Here is a 14,562-nt window from a genome sequence, read left to right on the forward strand (position 1 = left end):
TTCTTCTTTGAACCTTCTCTAGTTCTTTTTTTTTCTGGAAGGAGACAAAATGGCTGCCTGCCCCCTTCCAGTATTACCAGTTTTCACTTCCATTCATTTGTATTTTCTCTCTCTCTCTCCTTTTCCCCCCTCCCTGCCCCTCCCCTCCCCAGGAGGTGGTTCTCCATACAGAACAGCCAGCTGGTATACCAGAAGAAGCTAAAGGTCAGCGGGGACACCTCGGATGACATGAGCGGATTAGATGTCTTTTCTGATGCCTTGCTGTTCAAGGGGTTGGGGGACCGTTCAGTGTGGGGTGAAAGGGAGAGGCGTTAGATCAAACCAATTAACGGGGTTCAAATCCTATGCTTGGTCTCATTAGCCAGGAAGGAAAAACCTGGCTTGTCTTTCTTTCAGCACTTGCTAGAGGTTTTTATGGTCTCTTGAGCATACTGTGTCCATAGGTCCCTCCATCACATCTTCCCACCTCCAGCTGCAACAACTGTTCACCACAATTGTAGCGACAGCCTTGCCGTTGCAGCTATTCTGCAGCAGGTGGATTTCTTTGCGTTCTTTTTAGCCCTCTCAGTGCCGGCAGGCCTGAAAGGAGCAAAGATGAGTCACCGCAGCGTATCACATGCCACTGAGCCAGCGCTGGGGTTGTCCTGAGGGTGCAGCAAGGCACGATTCGCTTGGTTCTCTCCTTACTCCAAAACCTGAGAGGGAAACCTCCTATTGATCAACCCAAGTATAGAGAGCCAAAGCTCAAGGAGGTACAAAAAGAAGTTACAATTGAAATTAAACACCTTTTGCCTGATAACAATAGACAATTTTATGTAACAGTGAAATAAACCAGAATAGTCAAGTCCAATATCAAAGTCCCATTCACAAAGTTATCGTGTGTTTTAGGAGACGGGGCTGGCGAAGCTCATAGCCATCTGGTTGGAAATACTGCCTCTGTTGTATTGTCGAAGGCTTTGTTGTATTGTCGAAGGCTCTGTTGTATTGTCGAAGGCAGACACTGAGAGATCTCTGTCTTTTGGTGCTACACCCCTGAAGATGCCAGCCACAGCTGCTGGCGAAACGTCAGGAACTACAATGCCAAGATCATGGCAATACAGCCCGGAAAACCCACAACAGCCATCGTTCTCCGGCCGTGAAAGCCTTCGACAATACATCGAACACCTCTACGGGGAGGAAACATTCCAACAGACCCGGAGATTGGAAACACTTCGGAACAAGAAAGCACATCTACTCTGTTCTTTAACCTTTCTCCTACGCTGCAGGGACACAAGAACCATTCCAAGACACTGAGAGATCTCTGTCTTTTGGTGCTACACCTCTGAAGATGCCAGCCACAGCTGCTGGCGAAACGTCAGGAACTACAATGCCAAGACCACAACAGCCATCACTGCCTCTGTTCTTCAGGGGAACAAGCGGCTTCCGTTAACTACAGGTTGAAAGACTGTGTGTGCTCCATTACAGGCAACATTGAAAATCAAAGAAATAAGAAAACACAATATAACTTTGTGAATGGGACTTCGATATTGGACTTGACTATTCTGGTTTATTTCACTGTTATCAGGCAAAAGGTGTTTAATTTCAATCGTAACCTCTTTTTGTGCCTCCGGCTGAATCCACATTACCTCGGCGCGTCCCAGTGTTGCACTAAATGTTCGCTAAACACCCGGAAGTATAGCGTCTTTCTAGCGCAATTCAGAAATCGCGTTTGAAAGACGCTATACTTCCGGGCGTTTAGCGAACATTTAGTGCAACACCGGGACGCGCCGAGGTAATGTGGATTCAGCCTCCTTGAGCTTTGGCTCTCTATAATTGGTTCTCTCCTTACTCCACGACCTTCAGGCACTTCTTCTCCCCCTGGGAAATGGGGAGTCAGACCAGTATCTCCCATCTGGGGTAGATGATTGTCAGGCCATGTAGCTCAATGGGTCCCTAAACCATGCCTGCCGTTGTCTCTGTTGGTACCTTTACCAGAGCTTTGGCATACAGACGTCAGCAGGTGATGCTTTTGAGGGTATGGAAGAAACCATGACCACTGGAGCCTTGGGAAGCAGGGCTGACCCTGGCCGCTTCCACACGTTGTTAACGTTGCGCAACATCACACACAACTCACGGAATGATGCCATTTTCATGGCGTGATTTCTGACATCACCCCATCATGATTCCGTGTTTATGGCGCGATGATGTCAGAAATCGCGCCATAAAGATGTCATCATTCCGTAAGTGTTGCACAACCTTAATGACGTGTGGAAATGCCCCCTCTCTTGGGGGTGGCAGGGAAACGGTATTGGCCACGAACTGAGAAGACGTAATGAAGTTGGGGGAAATTCAGATTGGAACTGGGGGGGCGGGGGGGGAGGGCATTGTACATTGAAAGGATATGTGAGGCTGTGGCTCAATGGCAGGGCATACTTTGCCTGCAGAAGTTTCCAGGTTCACTTCCAAGCAATGCCAGTTAAATGATCTCAGGTAGGGTTACCAACTTTGGATTGGGAAATTCCTGGAGATTTTGGGGGTGGAGACTGGGGAGGGGAGGGGCTTCAGCTGGGTATAATGTCATAAAGTCCGCCCTCCAAAGCAGTCATCTTCTCCAGGGGAATTAATCTCTGTTTTCTGGAGATCAGTTGTCATTCCGAGAGAGCTTCAGGCCCCACCTGGAGATTGGCAACCCTACTCTTGGGTAAGTAGCAGGTGCTAGAAAAGACCTTTCTCAACCTGAGATCCTTGAGAGCTACTAACAGACAGAACAGACGATACTGAGCTAAATGGATCAAGGGTCTGATTAGGCATATAGTTTAGCATGCAGAAGGGCCTGAGATTAATTGCCAGACAATACCATCTCAGGAAGCAGTTCTGTAGTTTCTTTTCTCCAGCCAGGGCCTCGTGGATGAGGAAGGTAGCGCTCAAAGGACATGACTTGCCCAAGTCCAAGATTCCTGACTACTTTCCTCCGATGTGGCACTTAAGAGAAGTGGCTTAAGTGCATATAAACAATTGTCTAAAGGCTTTGACACATTGAAGAAGATCAACACTGGAGAATATTGGCACAGATATTGATGCAATTGTGTCTTTGCACTCTCACTATGTGCTCCTCTACTGACAGTCTGCTGTTCTTTATTCAGGACGTCCTAACGGTGGTGGTGGAAGACCTCAGACTTTGTACTGTGAAGCCCTGTGAAGATATAGAGAGGAGGTTTTGCTTTGAAGTCGTCTCACCCACAAAGTTAGTAGTGGGAATTTCCCTCCAGTCCATCGAGATTAAATATCTTTTTGCACTTTACTGCATCCATTTGCACTTTACTCCATTCAGGTGCATGATACTTCATCCAATTGGACTTTACTTTGTTCAATTGCACTTTATTGCACCCATTTGCACTTTCATCCAGTTGCACTTTACTTCATCCAATTGCACTTTACTTTGTCCAGCTCCACATTATTGTATCCCTTTGCATATCACTCCATCCATGATGTGATATTGTAACCCCCTAAATTCCTTTTTCACTTTTTCTTAACTGAGGCTGGCTTGCCACTTCCACAGTTAACCGTTGAATGCCGTCCCTCTCCTCGCAGGAGTTGCATGCTGCAGGCCGATTCAGAGAAACTGCGCCAAGCCTGGATCCAGGCTGTCCAAGCTAGCATAGCCTCTGCATATAGAGAGAGTCCTGACAGCTGCTACATTGAGGTGAGTTCAGGGACTGGGGAAGGGACTCTCATGGCCATTCTGTCCATCTAAATAACGGAGCACCAGTTTGTATTTTAGAAGCATATTCCCTCCAATATTTCACAGATGAAAACAGGGACATGCTTGGAATACCCCAGTTCTCTTACCGAGTTTCACAATTCATATGTACACTGCTTTCCTCCTGAACCTTCAGTACTTAATACTCACTTCAGTATTTGTTTCCTTAACTGCCAGTTAGGGTTTCCAATTCACAGCAGGAGCAAGATAGATTTGCATTGATTTCTAGGATTTATCCCATATCCCCATCTGGTGGTAGAGTTTGGTATCGCATATGACAAGCACTAAATAATGATGAGTAAAAAGACAAAGCCAGATTTCTGTTCTTTGGGGAAAACAGTAAATTATTCTCTGGTTTGAAATGTGGTGCTGAAGGAAAGTTTTGCGAATATCATGGATGGCCAAAAAGACAAATAAGTGGATTCTAGGTTAAATCAATTCTGAATTCTCTCTAGAATCGAAAATGACAAAACGGAGGCTATCGTACTTTGGTCACATCATGAGTAGGCAAGACTCTGGAAGAGTCAATAATGCTAGGAAAAGTTGAAAGCAGTTGTAAAAGAGGAAGACCCAAAATGAGATGGATTGATTCAATAAAGGAAGCCATGACCTCTAGTTTGCAAGATCTGAGCAAGTCTGTTAACGATAGGACGTTTTGGAGGTCTTTCATTCAGAGGTTCACCATAGGTAGGAAGTAACTGGACGGAACATAATACACATACATCCTCAAATTTAATAAATTTATTTAAAAATAATTATGTAAAAATCAAAAAAGGATTTTTTAAAAAAAGGTAGGTTACCTCTATCATGCATGGGGAAGACAGAAAGCTTCAAGATGATGTTGCTACCTAAAATCTTTTATATTTGAGACTGTTCTGGACAACATTCCAATTAAAATCCTGAAAGTTTAATAATGGCAAAGAATTAGAAAAACTCTGTGTGATAGACAGCACCAGTTCCAGCTTCATCTCTCCCAGAGAACGGCCAATCAGAGCTGGCAGAATGCTGGGAGTTAGTGTCAGTTGGAATTCATTAAGGCAGTTGGGGGAAGAAATTAGGTTTTGGTGGAGAAGAACAGCAGAGAAAGTTGGCTGATGACACTGTTATATTGGGAAAAGAGGAGAGAGAACTCAATGTAGATTTGGTTCAGGGCTCTCTACCTGAAAAATTAGAATCTAGACAGGTGGTGTATTTTGGCTGCCTTTAATTGCCTGTGAAGCCCAAACCTGTACAGGGAAGTTTTTGGTGGGGGCAGTGTGTAAGGAGGTCACACACTAAAACTTTGAATATCAAAACATGGCTTCAGAAAGTTTAAAATTTGCTAAAACTATCTAGGCTACCTGAACTTAGGGACGCAAGACCATTTTTTAAATGCGTGCAGCCCTTTTTGACCCATTGGCAAAAGACACTTGGTTTAACAATTGATTTTTGTAACTGCTATTCCATAATGTAGTCTATATTTTGTTTGTCTAATCTGAAATAAAATAAGAATAAAATATAAAAAGGAGAAAAAAAACAATTTAACTTCTTTAAAAATTCAAAAAGATCTATGTACATGACTCTTAAAAGCAAAATTTCCGTATAGGTTTGATTATATATATTGTGTTATGTTTGCTTTTTATTGGAAGCCTTTTCAAAAGCCTCTGGCCAATAAACAGGATAGTCTTTAAAAATATGTATGAAATTCTGATGAAGGGGATAGCTAATCTATGCAACTCCATTGTTTTAAATTTTAAAAATCCCGTTTAGATCTTGCTTCTTGCTTCTACCTAAAGCTTCCGTTGCAAGGGCAGGGCAGCTTCTCTCTAGGTTGTTAGCAATGCTGCTTCACATGCGAAACAATTATCGTTTTCTGCAATGCATGAGTGAAAACCTTCTGCTGCCTCTTTCCCTGCAGAGACTGGACCGAACTGCCTCCCCTTCCACTAGCAGCATCGACTCTGCTACTGACTCGCGGGATCGTAGCGCCAAGGGCGAGACCATTCTGCAGAGGGTGCAGAGCATCCCGGGCAACGACCAGTGTTGTGATTGTGGGCAGGCTGATCCCCGGTGGGCGAGCATCAACTTGGGCATCTTACTATGCATTGAGTGCTCAGGGATACACAGGTACTGCACGCATGCGCGCTAGGGGGAGGTCTGACGATCAGGCCACCAACAGGCCTGACTTTCTGTTTCCAGATCCAGTTGTCTTTGGGAGCTCACAGGCAGGGCAAGAAGGTGATCGGGCTTCTCTGTTACCTGCCTCCAGCATCCTTTAGCAAGATCCGATCACATCATTCTTCCAATTTCGTATGCATGCATGAGATACCGTGGCCCATATGCACTAAAGCATAAGCACAGGAGAAGAGCCTGGCTACATCAGAGCTGTGATGTGTAGTGGTTAGAGTCTTGGTCTAAGATTGGGGAAGCTTGCTTAGCCATGAAGCCCACTTGTGACTTTGGGCCAGTCGTTATCGCTCATCCTGACCTACCTCACAGGGCTGTTGTGAGAATCGAACGGAGGAGAGGAGATCCCAGGTACACTGCCCTGAGCTTCCCAGAGGAAGGGTGAGATAAAAAATACGATAGATTGATGGAACAAAGACCCCTCTCATTCAGTGCGCGGTCTCCAAGCTCAGAAGCAGGCCTGAAGAGGGTGGGCTTCCCCCCAATTGTCTTTCCCCATCCTCCAGCTAGGTCGGACCAGTCTCCATTCTTGCTGTTAATATGTGGATGCGGCTTATCATCACACAAGCGCACTAAAGGCAATGATGTGAAGTGGTTAGAGCATCAGAGGAGACCAAATCCTCCAGTCAGCCGTGAAGGTCGCGGGCTGATTTGGGGCCAGGCACCTACCTCAAGGGGGTGTTACAGCGATGAAATGCGGGAAGGGAGGAGATCCATATCCAGTGTCCTGAGCTCCATGGAAGAAGGGAGGGATGTGAGATAGATAAGCATGTAAGAATCAGCCTGTTGGAACAGACCATTCTGTTTTCAGTACAGGGCAGTACTGGGAAGCTCTCAAATAAGTTATGGGGATGAATTATGCATACTGGACTCTGTGCATGTGCAAAAATCCTTCAAAGGCGTTACATGCATTCAATCCAATTGCTACTGCACGTAATCACTCTCTACTCTCTATTCTCCCCCATCTCCGGTAGGAGTCTGGGAGTTCACTGCTCTAAAGTGCGGTCCCTCACACTGGATTCCTGGGAGCCAGAATTACTAAAGGTAAATCCTACATTTGCTGAATTAAAACTGGGGTGGGGGGCTAGAGATAGGGCAGCATGTACAGGGCTGTAGATGAGCAGACATCGCTTTTGAGCCCAAATGGAGGGACGGTCCAGTTAGATCTTCAACTGAAAAGAGAAAGGATGATGTTAAAATTTGCCTGGGTACAAGCGTGTCTAATGAAGGACTTGGGAGGGTTTTTGGCCTCCTAACCCTTTTGGAGTTAAGGAGTGGGTGTTAAATTGTCCTGAAGGGCGGTATATAAATCGAATGGTGTTGTTGTTACTATTATTATTATTACTATTACTACTACTTTTGTTATTATTATTATCGTTTGCCTTTTTTGCTTACAGCTGATGTGCGAGTTGGGGAACGCCACCATGAATCAGATTTACGAGGCACAGTGTGAAGAGATGGGACTCAAGAAGCCCACCGCAGGCAGCTCACGGTGTGGTTCAGCCCACTTTAGCCCCTCATTCCATCCCTAGAAAGACCTGGCGTCCCCCTTTCACACTGCCACTCACCATAAACCTCCCTATGCGGCTTTGGGGCTTCACAGGCAGTTAAGGCCAGGCACAACACACCACCCGTCTAACTTCTATATCAAGTAGAGAGCCCTGACCCAAATCCACACCGGGTCCTCTCTCTCCTCTTCCCACAGGCTCCACCAGCTCCCTATATTCACTACACCTCACCCAGCTACCTCCCAGGGCTACTGGGGAAAGGGCGCTCTACACACTGCCACCATTTCGTTAAATTAGGCCCCTTCGTCATGACCGGAATGCTTGATGTTTGTGTGTGTGTATTTCCCCTCCGCCAGCAACTTCAAGCCAGCTGGGTTGAAACCAGAAACCAGAATAACTTTTATTTACAAGATGTTTAACACAGGAGGGAGTGATTTAAAACACACGGATATATTGTTGCTCAGAGGTGCGTTATAACCCCACACTCTCATAATAGTGGATGGTTATAATCTAAATTAACAGGTGTCAGCAGCTAGCTAATATCTACTGCTCCCCTTCAGCAGCTCCCTCCCTTGCTGTCTTAACAAATTCCAACTGCCGCTAGCCACAGCATCCCACCAGGAGATGTTCCCCAGGAGAGGAAGAGATGGAATTATTCCTGTCTGTGACAGACCTCTTGAAACACCTCTTGATTTTCCATATAGGAACACTCCTCTCTTCCCTCCGCCAACACCCTCATCCTTCTGCCTCTACTTCTATCAGCTGACCTATCTCTGCCCTCTAACATCTGGGTGAGGAGGGTCTTTCCTAATGCTCCCTCTCTGAGATTCTTCCATTGGGGGGCTTGAACTTAGGTTCTCCTTCACACAAAGCAGATGTACTACTACGGAGCTAAGCACCTTCCCTTACGGACTGATACAGCTGCCTTCTGCTGATAGCGGTCTAACCTCCTCAGAGACCAGTTCGGGCTGCTCAGAAGGCAGTGGCTCACTGAGATCTCAAGCGGAAGTCATTTTTCAGCCTCACTTTTGACTGGAGACACCCAGATGTCTGACCTGCAAAGCAGGTGCTCTGCCGTGACCTATGGTTCTCTGGTGTGTAGTTGTGCAAAGCCCCTGCTTGGCCTTGAAATGTTTTAGAGGCATTACAAAGAGAGAAACGGGTCTGTCCCCTTTGGAGGGCAGATGGGAGATGGGTATGTTTAACTTCAGTGTTCCTTCCCCAGGCAAGACAAAGAAGCATGGATCAAAGTCAAATACGTTGAGAAAAAGTTCTTGAAGAAGTTGCCCAGCGGGGAGACCCTGGCCGAGAATGAAAGGAAGCCCCGGCGTTGGAGTGTGAAGAAGTGCCAGAGGCGCAACAGTTCCACGAAAGCACCCACTGCGCGTAGGAAGTACCGGCATGAGGCAGGAAACGCATCGCCGGCAGCACACTCTTCCGGTGGGGAATCTCTGCTTGCCCTCTCCCTTCTCCTCCCTCTTGGAAGTCCAAGGGCTGGCTCATGGAATGGTGCTAGAACACAAGGGATTCCGTATGGTAACTGCTACAGAAAGAATGAACATAGGAAGCTTAGAGAAGATTATAGTGTGTGTCAGGGGGAGGTCTATGGGGAATAGGAAACAATTGCATGGATTTATTTATTTTTGCCTTTATTTAAAAGACGTATTACTCTCCCTATGCCCTAACTTGGATTGCCGGGACTAGCCCAGTCTCATGAGATCTCCAAAGCTAAGCAGGGTTGGCCCTGTTAGCACTTGGAAGGGAGGCCACCAAGCAAGTCCAGGGTCACTAAGCAAAGGCAAGGAATCGCAAACCCACTTCTGTTTGTCTCTGGCCTTGAAAACCCTACAGTTGGCTGTGACTTGATGGCACTTTCCATCACCATACTCACCCCCCCACTTTCAGTCACCACTCTCCAAGGAGGATTACATACCAAATTAAGCAGACAAAAATGAACAGCGGAATACTATCAGCCTCAATAATTCTCCCCGATGCCCCCATCGCCTTTGCTTTGAACCTTAAGGTCTCATTACTGGATATGAAAGCAGCCCAGGGTGCAAGGGAGGAAAGGTTGAAATCCCGCTGCTCCACAGCCAGTTTGCCTCCCTACACTGTTTTTAAAGTGACTCCTGGGTCGGGCATGAAATGCAAGTCAAGTTGGGGGAACCCACAACCCGACTCGCGTTTCACGTATTGTGTACATCAACCCTTGGTCAAGCTGTACTGTGAGTATCATTATCTCTATTAGTGCTGGATAACCTATAGAGATGTTGCTGAATGTTGTACACACAGGCCGTTTCCACACTACTTACCTTCATCTGGAACGCTGCAGAACGTCGCCAAAAAGACGTGGAAGATAGCATCTTCTCGTGCGAGTTTTGCACGATGTTGCATGAGTTTTGCGCAACATTGTGCAAAACTCGCACGAGAAGATGCTATCTTCCACGGTTTTTCCGCGACGTTCCGCGGTGTTCCAGATAAAGGTAAGTAGTGTGGAAACAGCCACAGTTTTGATTTGAAAATTCTGGATTTTTTATGCGAGTTTTCTCCTCTTGCAATGCAACTGCATTTGTCTGCCAATGAAAACAGACAAATACTACTGTTAAAACGGATATCTGGTTTTGCACCAAAAAGTAAACAAATGAATTAGGAATGATAGCAAAGAAAATGGGTGATATGAAAACTCACAATGAAAACATTTGAAAAAAGGAAAGTCGCAACAAAGGGCAGATCACACATGCCTAATATCCTGTTGGGAATTTTAGGCCGGTGTAGAGCTTTCCATGACAAGAGCAACGTTGGTAAAACCTGTAAAGTAAGAGTTGCTATTGGAATTGAGCTTAAACAAAAATATCACATTTTAACTTGGGTGTCTCAATGTGGTAGAAATATCCAACGCATTTTGAGGGAAGAAATATGTTTTAAGAAGAAGATTGACATTTCTGCAGGGATATGACACACGTTCCTAGTAAGTGGGTGGTGAGAGAGTCACTACTTCATATTCCAACAACAGATGGCTTAGTGGACAAGGAGAGCCACAGAGCACAGTGTTTGTTGGGGCAGGTGATTTTTCTGGCCATGTGGACTTTATCTTCTCCTACTTGTGATGGTGCCAAAATTAATAATTACCTGGTTGGTATATAAATCTGTTTCCCTTGTAAAAACTGGTAGAGTTACAAATCGAGTGCCATGTCCTTAGGAATGCTTCCAATATTTTCCTCTTCTTAGCCTTGTTTCCCAAATGGGACAAATGACTTGGGAATTTTTTTTTGTTCTTCTTTGTAAGGCCGAACCCCGCAGTGTTGATGCCTGTGCTATAGTTGCATCAAAATTGTGTATGTGTGATGTTGTACCAATGTACATGTATACCATCAGCAAAACATTGCACAAAACAAATCTTGCACAACAAAGTCAAGGGAGGTGGGGTTGCACAGTGTTTTATCAGTGTGTGTATATTCAGGGAAGGGTACAAATGAACTTCTGAATGCTGTCAGAAAACTCGGCATGCTGCAATTTCAGTTAATTTTAAATATTCTCTGAGTTAAACGAGAATTAAGAGAGAAATTTTGGAAAATGTAGCACAATAGAGAAAGGAATGGTGGAAATTTGCTCTCCTTTATTTTTACCCAAGTAATTCTTTTCCATTTTGGAATGTAATATGAAATGTGGTGCGCGCTCAATCAGTTTTTGGCTAATTGGGTATCTAAAACCAGCCCTTTTGCAGGTGCAGAAGTCATTTAATATTAAACCATTACCTTAATGAAACTCCAAGCTGCTATAAAACTATGTCATCTTTGTAAAAGGGTGTAATAAAAAATAGTGCTTGAACAAAGAAACCTTGGGCTGTCCAGGCCTCCCATGTGGCTATCAAACCAAATTATAATTTCCAAGAGGAAGCGTGACCAGGAGCATACATGTGCCAGCATCAGCAGACGTGTGCAACAGACCGAGCTTGGACAGAACTCTTTTCCAAACATTTGCCAAGAAAGCTCACAAACGCTGAGCCAATTCCAAATCAACCTGCAAGCAGCTCTCCCCTCCTCGCTTTGTGCAGTTTGTGGGTTGCTGCTGGGCTAAAAGAAAGAATGCTTTTATGGCTTTGAAGTTCTCATCCCTGCAGTTGTGGCTCAAAAGTCCCCGTTTTGCTTTTCCTTTCTACTAATTGAAGCCACGCTGTTCTCCGTCAAGCACATAATTTTTCAATGTTATTTATGAGTCAATAAATTGGCGTTACACATAAGCTATACATGACATACATTGTATGCGTAATTACCATATACATTTCTTATTTGAAAACGTTTGTACACAGTATAAATGAAATGCACAAAACTGGCCATGAATTTATTTCTTTGGCACATTTCTATGCCGCCTCCCAAGAGCCCAAGTGGAGAGAGGGCCTGCCAGGAACCAAAACTGCTAACAATATATAGGGATACCAAAAGAAGCAAACAAGGGAAAAGTTCACTCACTCGGTTCTTCTGACACCCCTTGCATTTCCCCCCTTTTAAAGTGTTTCTGTTTGCAAACAGCCGCTACCCTGGAGAGGAAGTTCCGGCGAGATTCCCTCTTCTGCCCTGACGAGCTGGACTCCCTTTTCTCGTACTTCGACACCGGCGCTGGTTCCGGGCCACGCAGTAAGTAAAGCGAAGCTATTAACTGCTTTGCACCAGTGAAGTCTTTTCTTTCTGCCTCTTTTAGGGCATGTGCTTTGAGCTGCAACAGTGAGAGCTATTGCACACAATGACAGAGAGAGAGAGAGAGAAAGAACTAGTTAGTTTTCACAAACCTCAAGCCTTTTATTTTTTCTTCATTGCACCTTTATCATTTTTGGGTGGTGTTTTCTAGTCTGGTGGCCGGGGCTTCTTTTTTCCTCCACCCCCTCCCGTTTCTCGCCAAACCTTTGCAATTGGCCAACTTTTCTTTTTCCTTCTTTTGGCCCTTTAAAGAAAGACGAGATGCTGATCGCGGCATTTTTCTTCTTCTTCTTTTCTTTTTTAAAAAATGTGCTTGTGACAATGACCTCCCCTCACATTCCGTCCACCTTCCTCTTAGGTGGCAACCACATCTCTATGCAGCAACCCCTGGCAGCCGGCCCCTGGAGTGACAGTGGCAATGGTCCGGGGAGGAGCGGTTCACCGTTCCTCCTGGACGGAGGTAAGGGGATGCCTTAGCAGCAGAGCGTTGGCAAGAGACTCATCATGGCCACCTCGATGTGTAGCTATTAGCTGTACTAAGTCGAACTTCCATGTTCAAAGGCAGTTTACCTGTAAGTTCCAGAGGCTGAGGACAAACAGCCTTCATGCCCAGCTCAAAGTTGTTCCAGAAGCATTTCACTGGCTGCTGTTCAAAACTAACAACAACATTCGATTTATACACCACCCCAGGGCTTTTTTTCTGGGGAAAGAGGTGGTGGAACTCAGTGGGTTGCCCTCAGAGAAAATGGTCACATGGCTGGTGGCCCCGCCCCCTGATCTCCAGACAGAGGGGAGTTGAGATTGCCTTCCGCGCCGCTGAGCGGCGCGGAGGGCAATCTCAACTCCCCTCGGTCTGGAGATCAGGGGGCGGGGCCACCAGCCATGTGACCATTTTCTAGAGGTTCCGGAACTCTGTTCCCCCGCGTTCCTGCTGAAAAAAAGCCCTGCAACACCCTGGGCGGCGTAGAGGCAGCTGCACCCGATGAGGCTCTCCTCTTTATACTGAAATAAAACTATTGAAGAGCTGGAGACTTTTATCACCTTTGTCCTTGACATGCAAGCAAGTCAGATAAGCAAGACAAAACTGGCTCTGGCTGAAAACTTGGGAAGTTATAACAAACCCTTACTTATTTAGTTTATCCTTTCCAATCAGTCAGGCCTAGTACACCACCCTTCAGGACAACTTAACGCCCACTCAGAGCCGTTTACAAAGTGTGTTATTATTATCCCCACAACAAACACCCTGTGAGGTGGGTAGGGTTGAGAGAGCTCTGAAAAAGCTGTGACTGACCTGAGGTCACCCAGCTGGCTTCAAGCGGAGGAGTGGGGAATCAAACCCAGTTCTCCAGATTAGAGTCCTGCCGCTCTTAAGCGCTATACCAAACTAGACTAAATGGACCTTTCATCTGATCGATTAGAGCTTTTCTTATGTTCTTATGCCACAGCACATGATGTTACCTCCTACATGTGCACTAACAGTAAAGGCCAGAATGTGATTTGGTGTTTTTGACCTGCTATTAGGAACATACTACACGGAACAGCCATCCCCTTGAAATCCTGCTTATGATGAGTTCCAAGAAGAAGACTTACTGTCTTCTTTTAGCAACCACTTTCTGGGGCTAGTTAGTCCCTCAGTTTCAACCAGCAAGACGATTATTTTGTTCTTACAACGGAGGAGATACACTTACAGCAAATATATCTGTCGGCAGCAAGTAGCATCGATAACTGAATGGAACCTCCACATTCAGTGGTAGTGTAGCTTGCTTGGGACACGCAGCCTGGGAAGGTTGGTTACCTTTCTGACCTGCTTGTGGAACACGTGGATGCTGGAATTTGTGGTGCTGCGGTCAGATGCAGCAACTTTGTTATTAGGTTCGTAAAAGGATTAATATTGGGGGTCATTGCAGCCAGCATCTCTTAACTATTTGCTAAGAATTGAACCCCCATGTTTGTAAACAGCATATTTGAATATGAGAGGGGGGCAAATGATAGCGTAGCACTTTTTTGTCTTCCTGTTCTGCTGGTGGGCTCGCTGGGGGCATCTAGGTGGCCACTGGTGGCACCACGATGCAGGAATACATGGACCTTTTATTAATCCAGCAGGGCTGTTCTTGTGCCTTAAAGCACATGCGTTATGCTAGTTCATGCATGCACACTCAACAGCAAGAATGGTGTTGGTCAGGGAGGGGTAATCTGATCTTGTTAAAGGATGATGGGCATACACCTGCTCTACTTTTGGACTCCCCAGAGGTATCTGGTTGGAAACAGGATGGGACCTTTTTGCCTGGTCCACCAGGGTCATTTTTACATTCTTTAATCCCCGCAAAAAACGAGCAAGTTGGAAAATTCAGAGGACGGCAATGAAAGGACCGTATTAGTTTGTGCCTGATGGGTTTGTGTTTCTTGAACAGCAGTCCTGTACGGTGTGTTATAGACTCAGGAAATGTTCTAAACC

At 45.6% G+C, this 14,562-nt stretch overlaps 1 protein-coding gene across 1 annotated transcript in view; it reads left to right on the plus strand.

Moving 5' to 3' along the window:
* ACAP3 (ArfGAP with coiled-coil, ankyrin repeat and PH domains 3) overlaps positions 1–14,562 on the plus strand; it is a 159,771-nt gene that overhangs the window by 122,859 nt on the left and 22,350 nt on the right. Inside the window, exons 12-20 of the mRNA XM_055001930.1 lie at positions 153–204; positions 3,123–3,223; positions 3,571–3,682; positions 5,637–5,845; positions 6,880–6,949; positions 7,303–7,397; positions 8,639–8,853; positions 11,943–12,047; positions 12,466–12,567. Coding sequence (XP_054857905.1) covers positions 153–204; positions 3,123–3,223; positions 3,571–3,682; positions 5,637–5,845; positions 6,880–6,949; positions 7,303–7,397; positions 8,639–8,853; positions 11,943–12,047; positions 12,466–12,567 — 1,061 coding nt within the window. The remainder of the gene's footprint in view (positions 1–152; positions 205–3,122; positions 3,224–3,570; positions 3,683–5,636; positions 5,846–6,879; positions 6,950–7,302; positions 7,398–8,638; positions 8,854–11,942; positions 12,048–12,465; positions 12,568–14,562) is intronic.

This window comes from Eublepharis macularius, chromosome 17, assembly GCF_028583425.1.
Source record: "Eublepharis macularius isolate TG4126 chromosome 17, MPM_Emac_v1.0, whole genome shotgun sequence".
In the NCBI taxonomy this organism is placed as follows: Eukaryota; Metazoa; Chordata; class Lepidosauria; order Squamata; family Eublepharidae; genus Eublepharis; species Eublepharis macularius.